Source organism: Oryctolagus cuniculus, chromosome 2 (assembly GCF_051225735.1).
Source record: "Oryctolagus cuniculus isolate XC-2025 breed Fujian yellow rabbit chromosome 2, ASM5122573v1, whole genome shotgun sequence".
Classification (NCBI taxonomy): Eukaryota; Metazoa; Chordata; class Mammalia; order Lagomorpha; family Leporidae; genus Oryctolagus; species Oryctolagus cuniculus.
Window position 1 is genome coordinate 103,051,382 of NC_142868.1, and position 18,582 is coordinate 103,069,963.

The following is an 18,582-nucleotide window of genomic DNA, read 5'->3' on the forward strand; positions in this document are numbered from 1 at the left end:
TGGCATTTGTGGAAATACTTTTTTTTTTCTGGCAATTTTTATCATTGTATTATGACTGTAGATAAATGGACTTTCTGCTTTCACCAAATCTCTAGAGACTTGTAGTGGGTGTGGCCAGAGAGCTCTGTTCAGTTTTCAAGGATAAAGGGTATGCCTAAGGTGACACACCCAGGTTTGGCATGGTAAATCTTTTTTTAATTGGAAGGGAGTTATATTCTGTTCAGCTGAGTTCTTCTCTTCAATGGAGACCAGTGCCTGAGTACTAAATCAAGTGGGTATAATATTCATTCACTATGTCCCAAGGACCACTTAAGGATCTGTGCTCTCAATGTGGGACCTCTGTCCTTAGTGAGAATTAACAGTAAATCTAGTCTTCAAATACCTGTTTAGCTGGGAGCCTAGGAAAAAGTGCTCAGGCAAGTAATATTGTGAAAAATTAGTTCTAAGTAATATGAAAGATAACCCAGACAAAACAGTAGTCCAGCAAATCATTCAACCTCACTGAAACTACCAGCAGCTACATCATTCATTTTCTATTAAATCTGTTTATAGTAAGATTTAATTTGATGAACATTTGTAAGAAGCTGTGGGGACTTAAACAGGGATGAAGAGCTATTTCTCATGGGTAGTAATGGAGGTGGAATGGATTAGTTGCACAGCTATTATCTAGATGGGAAATAAAAGAGCTACTGAAGCTAGATGCATCATAGCATTTGTAGCCCTGTTATCATGGGATAGCCAAGCAACCTAGGAAAAGTGTTCCTCCTGAGGGTATCCTGAGGAACAAACTGAATGTAAATCAGATTTATATTAATCCAGAAAGGACTTTGTAAATTGGAAATAAAAACACACATTTTCAATAAAAATCAGGGCCACCTGCAGGAGCAGGGAATAATGCAACAAAAAAAGGTTATAAAAATTATGTTAAATTAATACAAAAGTGTACTACAGGGGCCAGCACTGTGTCACAACAGGTTAATGCCCTGACCTGAAGTGCTGGCATCCCATGTGGGTGCTGGTTCGAGACCCAGTTGCTCCACTTCCAAGCTAGCTCTCTGCTATGGCCTGAGAAATAGTAGAAGGCCCAAGTGCTTAGATCCCTGCACCTACATGGGAGATCTGGAGGAAGCTCCTGGTTTTGGATCAGCACAGTTCTGGCTATTGTGGCCAATTGGGGAGTGAACCATTGCATGGAAAATTCTGTTTCTGCTCTTTCTGTGTAATTCTTTCAAATAAATAAATCTTTTTTAAAAAAAAATACTACACTTATGCTCCTGCTTCTCTATTGCAATGGGTACCACCTGGATAGACTTCATTCCATGTTCTTGTCTCAAGGCAATTAGGAATAGAATGAAAAAGCGTAGAAAAGTGGCATCATGAATGAAAAAGGTATTATACACTCAGTAATACAGGAAAATTCAGATGAATGTTGCAACTTATAGGGTTTGAGGTTGTCCCTTTAAAGAATGAGGGTAATGTGTGTGGCAACATCTACTTGCATCTTCAAATAGACCTTGGGTAGTGGAGTCTAATCCAGATGTGCACACAGATTAGTTGAAATTTCTCATGGGTATATAAGTCACCACAAACTCATTCCCTTGTGTTGCACACAACATTTATTATCCAGGGCCAGGGTACACTATTATGGCTGGAACATGTGTCACTTGATATGCCTATGGTCACATCACTGGTTTGCACTACAATAATGTGGGGAAAGAATCCTGGGTGGCCAACAAAGCAGCTATAAAACAAATAACTTTGTAATTGATGAAGATGGTATTCCAAATAACTGTTGAAATAACTGTTACTCAACTTTTAAATATTTATTAACAAAATTTACACAAGAGAGCACAGTTCAGTTCATACACTTGATCCCACTTACAATAATGAGAAACCAAAAGTTCAGGTTGAATAAGAGAAAAATTTCTGAAGAACGGTTAACCACTCTTTGTCACAATTCATCATGAAAACTGCCCAATACTCACTAAGGTGTGATTCCACCAAAGAATTCTTCCACACAAATTATATTTCAGGGACTTCTCTCTGTAATCTTGCTATGTTTTGTGGAAGTTTGCCTAATAATAAAGGTATTTCCCATGATAATACAGTCATAGAATTTTTTCTTTCTGTGAGTTGTCAGGTAACCATTGAGGTGTGACGTATGGTACATGACTTTTCTATGCATGTATGTTTTCTCATTTCGGAGTCTCTTCATGTGAATTGATTGATGGCAGAAAAATTTTTTCACATTCATTAAATTCCATTCATAAGCTTTCTCCCCCATGTGAATTCTGGTGTTTTATGAGGTGTTACTTATGGATAAAGGCTTTTCCATATGCATTATATCCAAAGTGTTTTCCCCCATATGAATTAGATAATGTGCAATGAGGGCTGAATTATGGGAAAAAGCTTTCCAAGTGCATTTCCTGTGCATTTTCTGATGCATTCTGAGATGTGACTTATTGCCAAGGGCTTTTCTACAGTCATTGCATTCATGAAGTTTCTCCCTATTGTGAATTCTTGGGTGTGATATGAGCTATGATTTTTTGTTTGTTTGTTTGTTTTTTTTTTTTAGAAGTTGCTAAACTTTATTTTTTTGAATTCTTTTTTTTTAACTTTTATTTAGTAAATATAATTTTCCAAAGTACAGTTTATGGATTACAATGGCTTCTTCCCCCCATAGCTTCCCTCCCACTCACACCCCTCCCATTTCATGCTCCCTCTACCATTCCATTCACATCAAGATTCATTTTCAATTCTCTTTATATACAGAAGATTGATGTGAATGGAAGGGGAGAGGGAGTGGGAAAGGGGAGGGTTGTGGGTGGGACGGTATGGGGGGGAAGCCATAGTAATCCATTATTCGTACTTTGGAAACGTATATTCATTAAATAAAAGTTAAAAAAAAATAAAATAAAATAAAATTTAGCATGCTCAATTGGACTTGTACCAAATGGAAGAGTTAGAAATGTGCCAGGGGATTCCAATACAATCCAATTAAGGTGGCATGTACCAATGCCATCTCACTAGTCCAAGTGATCAATTTCAGTTCACAATTGATCACACTGATAGGTCTAAGAGTCAAAGGGATCACATTAACAAGACTAGTGTCTGCTAATACTACCGGATAGAATAAAAAAGGGAGAGAACAATCCAGCATAGGAAGTGGGATACACAGCAGACTAATAGAATGGCAGATTCCTAAAGAGCACTCTGGCCCCAGAATCAGCCCTTAAGGAACTTGGATCTGGCTGAAGAGCCCATGAAAGTATTTTAGGCATGGAAAGCCAAGACTCTGGCAAAAAAAAAAAAAAAAAAAAAAAAAAAAAGGACTTAAATGAAAGCTCTTTGCGAGCGAGATCCCGGTAAAAAGAACAGGCCATTAAAGAAGGAGGTACCTTTCTCTGAAGGGAGGAGAGAACTTCCACTTTCACTATGACCTTGTCTAAATAAGATAGAAGTCAGCGAACTCAAGAGGCTTCCAGAGCCTTGGCAACTCATGACTAGAGCCTAGAGAGATTTCTGACTCCATAAACAAGAGTGTCAATTTGTTAAGTCAACATCAGGAGTCACTGTGTACTTACTGTGGGGAGCAATTCGGACTATACTGTTACTGGAATTAAGACTTATTCTATGCATCTGCTCTCCCACAATATGGCGCTGGGAGAGAAGTAAACAGCTTCTACCCAGCTGCCTCTCACCAACTTGACAAGCTGCAGGAGCTGCTCCTGATTGGAGGAGAGCGGCGTGCTCGGCGTGTGGGCAGCCGAGTTGGGATTGGTGGAGAGGACTATATAGGAGGAGAGAGACGGCATGGTGGTGTGGGTTGGTTGGAGAGTGCGTTGGAGAGTTCGCGGGGAAGTTCGTTACTTCGTTCTTTCTCATTTCTCTCTACTCATTCTTGCTTTGGGAGTTTGCTGTTTACTTATTCTTACTTTACTATTGAAAGGACTTGTAAAAAAAGGGAACAACAAGCGCCCGGTCCGGTGCGGCTCCTCCGCGTGCGGAGGAGCAGCAAGTGGTGCCATGACTCGGATAGGAAACCTAGGAGGGAAAGACCGGGAAGAAGTGGGAAATTACTGGAGAGAGAGACTAGCAAAGAGCCTAGGGGAAGGCCGGACGGAAAGAGTGCCGGTGAAAAGCTAGTCAGAACCTAGGAAAAAAGCCGCGGGGGAGGAAAATTAGAAGCTAGGAAGGAGGTATTAACTGGGAACGTCTGGGAGACTCAGTCTTCCATTGCGCCCACTGCTCCAACATGTCACAGACGGTACAGACAATGGAGTTCTTTGGCTACTCTTTGCCCACTGGCTACCTCTTCCTCCTGCTGGGCACCATCCTCTGTTTCTCCCTAAAGATCATCTATGGGCTAAATATGGTTTCTCTCTCTCTCTCTTCCTACTCCCCACCTCGTCGCAGCTTTTCCTCTAAGCAAGGGAAACGAGGGGGGAGGAAAATTCATGCATTCGTAAGAGCAATCGTAGAGACGTCCCCCTGGTTTCCACAGCAGTGGAGGCAGGTGGGACGGAAAATGCGCGAGGCTGGGGAACCGATAGAAGTGCTGAAGCTGTGGCAACTTGTTGATCAGGTGCTTCAGAACCCCACGGAAGGGATCGAGTTGTTGCTTAATGAGGGGAGTGAAATGCAGGAAGAATTATGGCAGGGCAGCCAGGCGAGCAACTATTGTAACGAACAAGTGAGAAGAAAATCAAAGAAGGATTTAGAGAGCCAGGAAGCTTATGGGGGGGAGAAGGAAGCTGAGGAGGGAACCTCGCCCCCGAGAGAGATGCCAAGAATATATCCTGGCCATACAAGGCTGGCAAATTCAACCATAAAGGATGAATCACCACCCCGGTATCGCCCATTGGTACTACCAAAGTTTCCTCCTGTAAAGAAAAGCCCCTTTTTTCCATATGAGATTGAAGAAGAGTGGGAGGAAGAAGGAGTGATGGAGGGAGTAGGTATGCAGGAGGAGCTAGAAAGGCCAAGAACCGAAAACAAGCAAAGGGGAGCTGTTTATAGAAAACCTGCTTGGGAGCAGTACCAGGAACCAGGCCAGGTGTTTCCTGTAATTCAGGATCCACAGGGAAACAGGGGATGGACGCCTCTTGACCATAAATTACTTAAAGAGTTGCAGCAATCAGTACAATTGTATGGGCCCCATGCAAGTTACACTCAGGCAATCCTTGATAACATCGGGCAGCAAGGCCTAATACCTGAGGATTGGAGAAACTTAGTAAAGGCGGTGTTAGGCGGGGGTGACTTCCTCTTGTGGCTAGCTGCCTATAAAGAATTTGCGCGAGAATATTCAAAGCAGAACTATCAAACAGGGAATCAAGCATGGGATGAGGAAATGTTAAATGGAGAAGGGCGATTTGCCAGTCCCGATGAGCAGGCCCGATTACCAACAGCTGTCCTCTTACAGGTGAGGGAAATAGTAAGAAGAGCCTGGAAGGTGATACCCAGAAAAGGAGAAGTAAGACACAGCCTAACTAAGATAGTACAGGGCCCTACTGAGCCTTACGCTGATTTCGTGAACCGATTAATGGAAGCAGCAGGAAACATTTTCGAAACCGTGGAAGAAGCAATGCCCTTAGTCAAAAGATTGGCGTATGAGCAGGCCAATAAAACATGTCGGGAAGCTCTTAGACCATGGCAGCATAAGGACATCCCTACCTTTTTGAAAATCTGTAGGGATGTCATGGATGATGTAGTTTCTGGATCACATGCTGCAGTAGCAGTAACCCGACAATTTAGACAGAACATGAGGGGACGTATATGCTTTAGATGTGGTCGAGAAGGGCATCTAATGAGGGAATGTAGGGCCAGATTTCCAGCCCGAGATCGGCAGGGCATAGAGAACTCGAGAAGACCAGGCCTTTGCCCACGCTGTAGAAGAGGAAATCATTGGGTCAGTGAATGTTACTTTAAAATAAACAGCGCAGGCAATCCCCAGAGGATGCCAAATGAGCCGGGCCCCATAAGAAGATCAGGTGTATATGGTCAACAGCAAAAAAACGGAATGTGGGCCCCTGCACCCCGGGGCCAAAACAATCGGTGGGTGCCACGGTCCCAAAACCAAATATTTACCGCGCAGAGTTACGAGCCACCGAATATTCGGTACTGACACCTCAAATGGGGCCACAAGCCATAGAGGTGAGGGCAGAAACAATTTCAGCGGAGCATAACGGACTTGGAATAATCGTAGGAAAAGAAACAAATGCTTTGAGAGGCCTAATGGTCATCACCGGAGTCATTCAATTACCTTGTGATAAGTTAAAAGTGCTAATACAATCTACAAAGGGTATTATTCAAGTCAAACCAGAAGAACCTGTGGCTCAAATACTGATCATGATTGGAGCGCAGGACGTTCATGGACCCCAAGGGGAGAAATTTGCAGCCTTGTCCCTATCTCTAGCAGATCGACCTCTGTGGACCTTAACCATTAGAGGAAAGTCGATTCAGGGCCTGCTAGACACAGGTGCGGATGTAAGTATAATTTCGGAAAATGATTGGCCGAAGTCATGGCCCCTTCAGCCAGGAGATAATACTTTAGTAGGCCTAGGTGCGGCCATGACACCATCAAGGAGCGCTCAGGTGCTTCATTGGCAGGATCAAGAAGGGAACAAGGGAAATGTGCAACCTTATGTTAGTGCACTCCCCATCACATTATGGGGAAGAGACATTTTAGAACAATTGGGACTGACGTTAACAAATGAGGATCAATTGGAGAGTTCTACAGAACGGCGTATTATGTATAAAAAGGGATATCAGGAGAGAGGATTAGGCTCCAGAGAAGGCAGAAGGGACCTAGCCCAGCCCAAAGGCGATTTCAAAAGACAGGACACGGGTTTTTCGTGGGGGCCACTGAGATGCAGCCGCTGCCATTGTCATGGCTGGACAACAAGCCAAAGTGGATACCACAGTGGCCCCTTACCCAGGAAAAGTTGGCTGCGGTAAATGATATAGTATCACAACAATTAGAGGCAGGCCATTTGCAACCATCAACCTCCCCATGGAATACGCCAATATTCGTGATAAAGAAAAAATCAGGGAAATACCGGTTGTTGCATGATTTATGGGCTGTTAATCAGCAGATGCAACCCATGGGGGCATTGCAACCCGGACTCCCGGTTCCTACTATGATCCCGAAGCATTGGCCACTAATAGTACTCGATCTGAAGGACTGCTTTTTTAGCATACCTCTACATGAACAAGACACTCAGAGGTTTGCTTTCACCGTACCTTCCATTAATCATCAAGGTCCCGACAAAAGATATGAATGGAAGGTGCTTCCCCAAGGAATGACCAACAGTCCTGCCATATGCCAGCTATATGTTGACCAGGCAGTAGAGCCGGTTCGACAACAGTGCCCAAAGGTACAAATTTTACACTACATGGATGACTTGTTAATAACGGCTGAAAGTGAAAGTCACCTAATGGAAGCATATAAGCTGCTGCTATTATATTTGGAAAAAGTTGGGTTACAAGTAGCGCCAGAGAAGATACAAAAAGGGGAAGTAGTACAGTACTTAGGACTTAAAGTAACTTCTGAAAAGGTAACCCCATTAGAATTTGAAATTGCAATAGATGGGTTACAGACCCTTAATGACTTCCAAAAATTATGTGGCAATTTAAATTGGTTGAGGCCCTATTGTAAATTAACTACCGAAGATATGATGCCATTATTCAATATTTTAGAAGGAGATGCCCAGCTTGATTCCCCTCGTAGACTGACAATAGAAGCCCGCTTGGCGTTACAGAAAATTGAAAAACAAATTAAAGCAATGCAGATGGAAAGATGTGATCCACAACAAGCCCTAGAAATATTAATTTTTATGGAACAGCTGTATCCCTTCGCAGTCATTTGGCAAGGAGGACCCTTGTTGTTTGTATACCCACATTCACATGCACCGCGTGTACTATACACCCAAGGCATTGCGGTGGCCGATTTAATATTAACAGCAATAAAAAAGGCGACAGAAATGGCGGGGAAGACTCCAAAGCGATGTGTAGTTCCCTTTGCTCAAGAGGCAGTAGAAGCCTTTACAAGGGAATGCTGGCAATGGGCATACATAGTTCTCATTCTACAAATAGAGATTGACAATCACTACCCTCGCCATCCATTTGTTAACTTCTGCACACAGGTTTCAATAAAACGGGTGCAGAAGGTGCGAAGGGATCCAATTCAAGGGGCAGTTACCGTATTTACGGATGGAGCTAAAGGCGGAACAGGAGCAGCTATATTTAACAATCAACGATATTTCGTTTTAACAGCATCCCCTTCTCCACAACATGCAGAATTAGCTATTATCGCAACAGTATTACGCAGAGAGAGTGCACCCATGAATATTTTGTCTGATAGTGCATATGTGGTGAATGCAGTTCAGATGCTCGCTACACAGTGCCTTATTCTTAAATCCTCCTCAGTCTATTCTTATCTAAGTGAAATTCAGGGGTTATTAAATCAAAGAGAGCATGCTATTTACATAGGCCACATAAGAGCTCATTCTAATTTACCTGGCCCACTTACTCGAGGAAACATGATGGCAGATCACTATTCAAGATTCTTGCTTGCATGCACCGCTTTGGAACAAGCTAAAGAATATCACTCTAAATGGCATGTTAACACCCACACTTTAAGTTTTAAATTTAATATTCCCCGCAAGCAAGCAGAAGATATCATTAGATCCTGTGAAAAGTGCGTTGTTACCATAGTTCCAAAGATTCCTGCGGGAGCCAATCCCCGTGGCCTTAAACCAGGACATATCTGGCAGATGGACGTTACACATATCCCCTCTTTTGGGCGACAAAGCTGTGTTCACGTCACTGTAGATACATACTCAGGTGTAATTATGGCCACAGCCATGAATAAAGAAGGAGTACAACAAGTAATCCAACACTGCTTGCAGGCTTTTGCAGCCTGGGGAGTTCCTCATGTGATCAAAACGGATAACGGCCCAGCGTATACATCAAAGCGTTTTGCTGCATTTTTGAAAGAATTCGGAATCTCCCATATTACCGGTATTCCATACAATCCACAGGGGCAAGCTGTGGTAGAACGCGCTCACTTATATTTAAAAAATTTAATAATTAAACAAAAAGGGGGAATAGGGGAAATGGCCACATCCAACAAGGATGTCTTGGCCCTAGCTCTTTATACAATTAATTTTTTGAACAAGAAAAAGAACGGTAAAACACCTGCAGAAATGCATACTCAATCAGCTGATAAGGAATCAATACAGTGGGTAATGTGGAAGGATTTACAGGACAACCAATGGAAAGGCCCGTTCCCCTTACTCAGAAGAGTACGAGGCGCCGTTTGTTTTTTTCCACAGGGTGCGGCACAACCAATATGGACCCCTGAGAGAAGAATTCGGTTGATAAACCTGCCAGCAGAAGATCTAGAAGAAGAAAACTCCATTTGAGGAAGAAAACAATGAATAACCAATCCCTGAGATCTTTGGAATACGGGACATTTTTCAACAAACTCTGAAGTAGCACGACAAACAAGAGTCAATAGCATGAAGATCACACTGAACTTTACACAGGCGCGTATCAACGCCAAAAAAATAAAAAGAAAGGGGGATCTGTGGGGAGCAATTCGGACTATACTGTTACTGGAATTAAGACTTATTCTATGCATCTGCTCTCCCACAATATGGCTCTGGGAGAGAAGTAAACAGCTTCTACCCAGCTGCCTCTCACCAACTTGACAAGCTGCAGGAGCTGCTCCTGATTGGAGGAGAGCGGCGTGCTCGGCGTGTGGGCAGCCGAGTTGGGATTGGTGGAGAGGACTATATAGGAGGAGAGAGACGGCATGGTGGTGTGGGTTGGTTGGAGAGTGCGTTGGAGAGTTCGCGGGGAAGTTCGTTACTTCGTTCTTTCTCATTTCTCTCTACTCATTCTTGCTTTGGGAGTTTGCTGTTTACTTATTCTTACTTTACTATTGAAAGGACTTGTAAAAAAAGGGAACAACAAGCGCCCGGTCCGGTGCGGCTCCTCCGCGTGCGGAGGAGCAGCACTTACTCCTCATGTGGGATCTCTGTCCTTAATGTGCTGTCCAATGTGAATTAATGCTCTAACTAGTACTCAAACAGTATTTTACACTTTATGTTCTGTGTGGGTGCAAACTGAGCTATGATTTATAACATATAATTTATGAAGGCTTTTCCACACTCATTAGATTCATAAGGTTTCTGCCCAGTGTGAACTGTTTTGATAAGAGTATAACTTATAGAAAAAGGCTTTTCCACAGTCATTACATTTATAAGGTTATTTCCCTGTGTGAATCTTCTGATGCATTTGAAGTTGAACTTAAGTTTTTCCACAGTCATTACACTCATGAGGTTTCAATACTGTGTTCATTCTCTGCTGCAATATGAGGTTCGACTTTTGTCCAAAGGTGTTTCCAGTCATTACATTCATAAGCTTTCTGCCCTGTGTGAATTCTCTGATGCATGATGAAGGTTGACTTATGCCTAAATGCTTTCCACAGTTATTACAATCATGAGTTTTCTACCCTGTGTGAAATCTCTGCTGTGATATGAGGTTAGTCATTTGTCCAAAGGCTTTTCCACAGTCATTACATTTATGAGGTTTCTCCCCTGTGTGAATTCTCTAATGTAATATAAGGTATGACTTTTGTCCAAAGGCTTTTCTAGAGTCATTACATTTATGAGGTTTCTCCCTGTGTGAATTAGCTGATGTTTCCTGAGGTGTGACTTTCATCCAAAGGCTTTTCCACAGTCATTACATTTATGAGGTTTCTCCCTTGTGTGAATTCGCTGGTGTATGAGGAGGGCTGACTTGTGTCCAAAGGCTTTTCCATAGTCATTACATTTATGAGGTTTCTCTCGTGTGTGAATTCGCTGATGTTTCCTGAGGCTTGATTGTGTCCAAAGGCTTTTCCACAGTCATTACATTTATGAGGTTTCTCCCCTGTGTGAATTTGCTGGTGTACGAGAAGGTGTGACTTTTGTCCAAAGGGTTTTCCACAATCATTACATTTATGAGGTTTCTCTCCTATGTGAATTCGCTGATGTTTCCTGAGGCCTGACTTGTTTCCAAAGGCTTTTCCACAGTCATTACATTTATGAGGTTTCTCCCCTGTGTGAATTCGCTGGTGTATGCTGAGGTTTGACTTTTGTCCAAAGGCTTTTCCACACTCATTACATACATGAGGTTTCTCCCCTGTGTGAATTTGCTGGTGTTTGAGGAGGGCTGACTTTCTTCCAAAGGCTTTTCCACAGTCATTACATTTATGAGGTTTCTCCCCTGTGTGAATTCTCTGGTGTATGATGAGGCACGACTTTTGTCCAAAGGCTTTTCCACAGTCATTACATTTATGAGGCTTCTCCCCTGTGTGAATTCTCTGGTGTATGATGAAGGCTGACTTGTGTCCAAAGGCTTTTCCACAGTCATTACATTTATGAGGTTTCTCCCCTGTGTGAATTCGTTGGTGTATGATGAGGTGTGACTTTATTCCAAAGGCTTTTCCACAGTCATTACATTTATGAGTTTTCTCCCCTGTGTGAATTCGCTGGTGTATGAGGAGGGCTGACTTGTGTCCAAAGGCTTTTCCACAGTCATTACATTTATGAGGTTTCTCCCCTGTGTGAATTCGCTGGTGTATGAGGAGGGCTGACTTGTGTTCAAAGGCATTTCCACAGTCATTACATTTATGAGGTTTCTCCCCTGTGTGAATTCGCTGGTGTATGATGAGGTGTGACTTGTATCTAAAGGCTTTTCCACAGTCACTACATTTATGAGGTTTCTCCCCTGTGTGAATTAGCTGATGTCTCCTGAGGACTGACTTGTATCCAAAGTCTTTTCCACAGTCATTACATTTATGAGTTTTCTCCCCTGTGTGAATTCGCTGGTGTATGAGGAGGGCTGACTTGTGTCCAAAGGCATTTCCACAGTCATTACATTTATGAGGTTTCTCCCTTGTGTGAATTCGCTGGTGTATCATGAGGTGTGACTTTCTTCCAAAGCCTTTTCCACAGTCATTACATTTATGAGGTTTCTCCCCTGTGTGAATTCGCTGATGTCTCCTGAGGCCTGACATTTCTCCAAAGGCTTTTCCACAGTCATTACATTTATGAGGTTTCTCCCCTGTGTGAATTCTCTGGTGTATGATGAGGCACGACTTTTGTCCAAAGGCTTTTCCACAGTCATTACATTTATGAGGTTTCTCCCCTGTGTGAATTTGCTGGTGTATGATGAGGTATGACTTCTGTCCAAAGGATTTTCCACAGTCATTACATTTATGAGGTTTCTCCCCTGTGTGAATTTGCTGGTGTATGCTGAGGTTTGACTTTCGTCCGAAGGATTTTCCACAGTCATTACATTTATGAGGTTTCTCCCCTGTGTGAATTCGCTGGTGTATGATGAGGTTTGACTTTCGTCCAAAGGCTTTCCCACACTCATTACATTTATGAGGTTTCTCCCCTGTGTGAATTTGCTCAGGGTTTATGAGGTCTGACTTTTTTCCAAAGGCTTTTCCACAGTCACTACATTCATGAGGTTTCTCCCCTGTGTGAATTTGTTGATGTTTTCTGAGGACTGACTTTTGTCCAAAGGCTTTTCCACAGTCATTACATTCAGAAGGTGAATTAAAACTGAGGGATTTTCCACAAGGTTTACTTTTGTAAAGGTTTTCCCTTGTATTTAGTCTCTGGTTTATTGCAAGATGTGACTGGTGAATGACAGGTTCAACATACATAATGTACTTATCAAACTTCTTTCTTGTGTGAGTTTGTTGATGCACACTGAGGCTAGAATTTTCATGGATAGCTTTTTCTATTTGAGTTGCTTTTCCAAAAGTGACAGTTGATTTATTACAGTTTTCTGCCATATGAACCCTCTCAGATTTACAGAACATCTTTCTTGTGAAGACTTTTGCTTGTCCAGTGGGTCCAAATGTCTGCTTCATCATGTGAATATTGTCATGCTGACTAAGAGGCTCACAGAACTGGAGAGATTTTCCAGGTATCTTAGTGTTATCAAATTTTTCTCCAGCCTGTAGTTGATCAGGCCCACTGGGGGGATACAGAGTGTGACATTTATTGCATTCCTCAGGCTTCAATCCTGAATAGATTCCCTTTTGAATAATCAGTGTTGGAATATGGCTTGAATTTAAACTAAGAGTTTTTCTTAATTCAACTCTCTTGAGAGCTGATGTCTCGTTATTTTTCATAAAATCCTGATTCAGATTTTTGTCCTGACTTTCCTGGTTGATCTTAATCAGGTCATCCCTTTTTATGACCACTGAAATGAGAAAAAAGCAATCATGTCACTGAATCACATGTAACTGTTTCTCCTGGCATTCTCATGTAAAGGGAATGAAGTTACTTGTTATCCAAGTGGCATAAGATTTTCACAAAATCAGTATGAAGTACTTATTTGTGACCATTATATGGTTTTTCTCCTTAATACATTAATATACCATAAGGTTTCCCAATGTTCAAACATGATCCTTTTTACTATGGGAATTTGTCAAGGATGGTAGAATGACTTTTGTGCTATGATGTGTGGGATGCCTGCATCTCAAAACAGTGTCAGTTTGAGCCCTGGCTACTCTGCTTTCAGTACAGCTCTCTGCCTATGTAAACTGGAAGGAAGCAGATAATGGTTCATGTGCCTGGGAACCTGTGAGAAACCAGGGAAGACTAGAGGGATTCTAGAGTTTTGGCTTCAGACTAGTTAGACCTAAGTGTTGCAGGCATCTGGGAAGTGAGCTAATAGAGGACCTCTTTCTCTCTCTCTCTTCTCTCACTATCACTCTGCCTTTCACAAAGATGAAATAACTACAAAATATTTTAAAGAATGGGCAAATGTTTAATAAAAATATTCACCCACTACCTAGCAACCATTTTTTTCCCTGTCCTTTTTCTCCAGTTTATTTTTATAAAAATTGTGTGCTTTATGCTTCTCTGATATCTCCACCATAAACATGAGAAAGTTTTACTGATCATTTACTTGCAGGTGGAGAAGAGTGAAATTGCCTGTACTTTAAGCAGGACAACATTTAAGGAGTATGATTTGAATCTATGACTGTCTCATGCTCAGTCTTCCTAGGTAAACATCATTTGTGGGATTTTTCAAATGAAAAACTACTTTGTCTCTACTCTATGACAGCTTCCCCAAATTCCTAAGGACACCCAACACCTTCAGCTTCTCAAAAGTACAACAGGTACAGAAAATTCCCAATATACCACTTTAGTTAAACACTCCCAATCAGTTGGAAGAATTTGTTTCTGCAAACCGGGATGTGCTCATCTTCTTTGAAGTGTTTTCTAGCTCATTCTGAAATCATCAGTGCTGGTTACCTCCTCTCAATTCTTTCTAGAAACATTCCAGTGTGATGATTTGAATTTCTGCAGGCTTTTGATCAGTTGCCTCCTATTTTCACTGAAAGCTTCATTTTCTATGCTTTTCTTATCTTTTTATTTGCTTATTTTTCAATGACATTGAAAAATAAGAGAGAAATCCTTCTTCAAACTCCACCCTTAAAGAAATCTGAGCTACTCAACATAAACCCATGAGGCTACTTGACCTTGGGTCTCAAAATCTCATTAGTTTCTTGGTGAGTCTAGGATCACTTATTTTCATGTTTTATATAAGTTCATGCTTAGTTTATGATTTCTTTTTTTCAAAGATTTACTTTACTTATTTGAAAGCTAGAATTATAGAGAGAGATAGAGACAGAGAGAGGTCTTCCATCTGCTGGTTCACTCCCCATATGGGCACAACAACCAATGCTGGGCCAAAATGAATTTAGGAGCCAGGAGTGTCTTTCTTGCCTCCCACATGGGTACAGGGGACCAAAGACTTGGGCCAACCTCTGCTCTTTTCTCAGGTGCATTAGCAGAGAGCTGGATTAGAAGAGGGCTAGCTGGGACTTGAACTGGCACCAATATGCAATGCTAGTGTTGCAGGCTGGAGCTTTAACACACTGCACCACAGTGTCATTCCTAGCTTCATAATTTCTGAAGTCACAGCACAGAGGCTTACTCATGACCATCTTTTATTTTTAAAGATTTATTTATTTATTTGAAAGTCAGAGTTACACAGAGAGAGGAGAGGCAAAGAGAGAGTCAGGTCTTGATCCAATGGTTCACTCCCCAATTGGCCACAATGGCCAGAACTGTGCTGATCTGAAGCCAGGAGCCAGGAGCTTCTTCTGGGTCTCCCTTGGGTGCAGGGATCCAAGGACTTGGAACATCTACTGCTTTCCCAGGCCATAGCTGAGAGCTGGATCGGAAGTGGAGCAACTGGGTCCTGAACTGGTGCCCATATGGGATGCGGCTGCTTCAGGCTAGGGTGTTAATTCACTGCGCCACAGCAAGCCACATGACCATCTTTTAGCATTTACTTATTTACTTACTTGAGAGTCAGAGAGACAGAATGAGAGATAAAGACAGACTGAAACAGAGGTTTGCCAACTGTAGGCTCACTCCTCAAATGTTTCCAACAGACTATAATTTTCTTATTTATTTGAGAGGCATAGAGGAAAAAAAAGAAAGAGACTAAGAAAGAGAGAGTTCACATTTATTGATTCAGTCCTGAGCAAGTTCTATGCCTGGGAAAAATCATGAGTGGGAACTCAATCTGAGCAATGAGTTAGAAATAAGTTTCCGGGGGCTGGCGTTGTGGCATAGCAGGTAAAGCCACCATCTGCAGTGCCAACACCACTTATGGGCACCAATTTAAGTCCTAGCTGATCCACTTCTGATCCAGCACTCTGCTATGGCCTGGGAAGCAGTAGAAGATGGCCCAAGTCCTTGGATCCCTGTACCCATGTGGGAGACCTGGAAGAAGCTCCTGGCTCCTAGCTTCAGATCAGTATAGCTCCAGCCATGACAGCCAATTGGGAAGTGAACCAGTGGATGGAAGACCTCTCTTTCTCTCTCTGCCTCTCCTTCTTCTCTCTGACTTTCAAATAAATAAATAAATAAATCTTAAAAAAAAAAAAAAGAAAAGAAACAGGCTGGTGCGGTGGCTCAATAGGCTAATCCTCTGCCTGTGGCACTGGCACACCAGGTTCTAGTCCCAGTCGGGTTTCTGGATTTTGTCCCGGTTGCCCCTCTTCCAGGCCAGCTCTCTGCTCTGGGCCAGGAGTGCAGTGTAGGATGGCCCAGGTCCTTGGGCCCTGTGCCCACCTGGGAGACCAGGAGAAGCACCTGATTCCTGGCTTCGGATCAGCACAGTGTGCCAGCCACAGCACACCAGCCATGGTAGCCATTGGAGGGTGAACCAACAGCAAAAGGAAGACCTTTCTCTATGTCTCTCTCTCTCTCACTGTCCACTCTGCCTGTTTCAAAAGAAAAAAAAAAAAACAGAAAAATTAATCTTAAAAACAATAAGTTTTTGTATGTTGCCTAATTAACAAACACTGAAGGAACTAATAAGTGCATAAAGGAAAAGGTATGGAAGTGCAGAGAAGGAGAAGTTAGAATTTGGGGAATGTATCAAACCTAGATGAAAGCCTTAGTAACAGCAGAAAATGACTGGATTTTGTTTAATCAAAGAACATCTTCACTAAGAACAAAAGTTAGAAAGATACTGGTATCTCTAAATGCCTGTGTCTGATGCACAAAACCAGCTGTCATCAGGAGTAAGGCTTGAGAAAAATTCATGGAAAGAACACCAGTCAACATCTGCACACTTTCTGCCTTGGCCTCCCTGTCTGTTATGTGCAGACTGACCTGAAAGACTCTGATTCAAGCATTCATCCACCATCCATGGCTCTTCTCCCCGCTCCAACTTGAAGATTAAGTCAGGTTTGGTAATGCAGTGCCCTATTAATGGAAAAAAAGTAAGACTTTGTAAAATCACTATCTTGGGTTATTTAAAGGACTACAGCTTGGTTCAGGAGCTATGCAACAAATGTTTCAATTTGAATCTTTTGTTAGATGGTAGATATTCAGATTATTCGTAGACTCAAATTCTAATCCTGCCCAATATTAAACATTATAAAGTGTTCCCTTGCTTGTCAAATAGCAAGAAAATGTTATCACTGGGCATGTGATGAGTGTTACTCACCCAAGGAGAAGAGGCTGCTGTAGGTCTCCAGCATCACATCTCTGTACAGGGTTTTCTGAGCATTGTTCATGTTCTGCCATTCCTCCCAGCTAAAGTACACAGCCAGGTCTTCAAATGCTATCATCACCTGTAACATTACACATATTAACATATTAACTCTGTCACAAAACAAACACTGACAGTCATGTATGGATATGAAGGAAAAAGGAAAGGATATGGTTTCACATTAGATTTGTTGAGTGTTTAGAAAGCCATGCAGAGCATTCAACAGAGTCAAACCCATGATCTACAGGCAGTGAGAAATGCCCAAGCTGGAGGGAAACAGGAGGTTCAAATCACAAAGGCCACATCATTCAAGGGGAATTGCACAGCAGGCTAGAAGAGGGGCAATACTGACTCTTGAATGGGCAGTGTTAAGGAGAAGTATGTAGAAGCATTGAGAAAAAAGGCAAGAAACCATCAGTGAAACTATGATAGGAATGAACAGAAAACAATTTCCAGGAAAACACCATGCATATCATTTCCAATATGTCAGAGAAAAAATGTATTAAAAGACAGGGCAGACATTCAGCTTAGTGTTGTTTATGATGCCACTTCAGAGTGTCTATGATTTCCAATGCCAGCTCTAGTTTCTAGCTCCCAGATAATGCAAGCCTGGCGAAGCAATGGTGATGTCACCAATGAAGGAGGGCTAGATTCCATTCCTCAATCCTGGCTTCAGTCCTGCCCCACCTCTGTTTGGTATGGTTATCTAGGAAGTGAATTAATGTGTCAAAGCTCTCTATCTCTCAATCCATCAACTATTTTCTCTATGAAGCTAATAAATATTTTTAAGTAAGAGAAAAAATACTGGTAAGACAAAGAATACAAATTAGATTTGCCCTTTTCTATGATTATTCCACTGATAAACATTTGAAATAACATTATACATAATTAAAGTGAAAGCAATGGAATTATTTTCCCAAAAAGAGAACCTGGGAATGTCTGCCGTACAATCTGCATTTGTGACTCACTGAGAAAAATGCTTAGAGATTTGTTTCAGAACCTGCAATAGTCACCAGAATTGTGATCCAGCAGGCTAAGCCTCCACCATCAATGCTGGCATCCCATGTAAACAGAGGACTTGACTCCTTGCTGCTCCACTTCCAATCTAGTTCCCTGCTAATCTGATTGAAAGAGCAGTGAAAATGGCCTGAGTATTTGGACCCTTCCACCAATGTGGGAGACCCATGGAGTCCCAGGCTCCTGGCTTTGGCCTGGCCCAGTCCCAGCCATTGTGGGCACTTGGGGAATGAACAGTAGATAGAAGATATATCCTTTTGTCTCCCTGTCTCTCTCAATCTCTGCAAGTCCACCTTTCAAATAAATAATCTTAAAAAAAATAAATGAGCCTCCAGTAGATTCTTTTCTCCACACATTCCTTATCCTATTCCAGAATCCAATTCAACTTCTCAAAGGTATTAAGAACTCCATTACTCTAACAATTTGAAAACAAATTTAACTGATTTGTGTTCCAGCACTAGGTAACTCTTCCTC

General features: G+C 42.1%; 1 protein-coding gene across 2 annotated transcripts in view; it reads right to left on the reverse strand.

Annotated features, from left to right (window-relative positions):
- Positions 1 to 1,802: 1,802 nt before the first annotated feature.
- Positions 1,803 to 18,582, reverse strand: part of LOC149127964 (uncharacterized) — a 58,814-nt gene continuing 42,034 nt past the window's right edge. For both annotated transcript variants that reach the window (XM_089327383.1, XM_089327382.1), the window contains exons 2-4: positions 17,047 to 17,173; positions 16,710 to 16,802; positions 1,803 to 13,269 (exon numbers count right to left, since the gene is read on the reverse strand). In XM_089327383.1, coding sequence (XP_089183509.1) covers positions 10,697 to 13,269; positions 16,710 to 16,802; positions 17,047 to 17,170 — 2,790 coding nt within the window. In that variant the 5' untranslated portion in view covers positions 17,171 to 17,173 and the 3' untranslated portion in view covers positions 1,803 to 10,696. The remainder of the gene's footprint in view (positions 13,270 to 16,709; positions 16,803 to 17,046; positions 17,174 to 18,582) is intronic.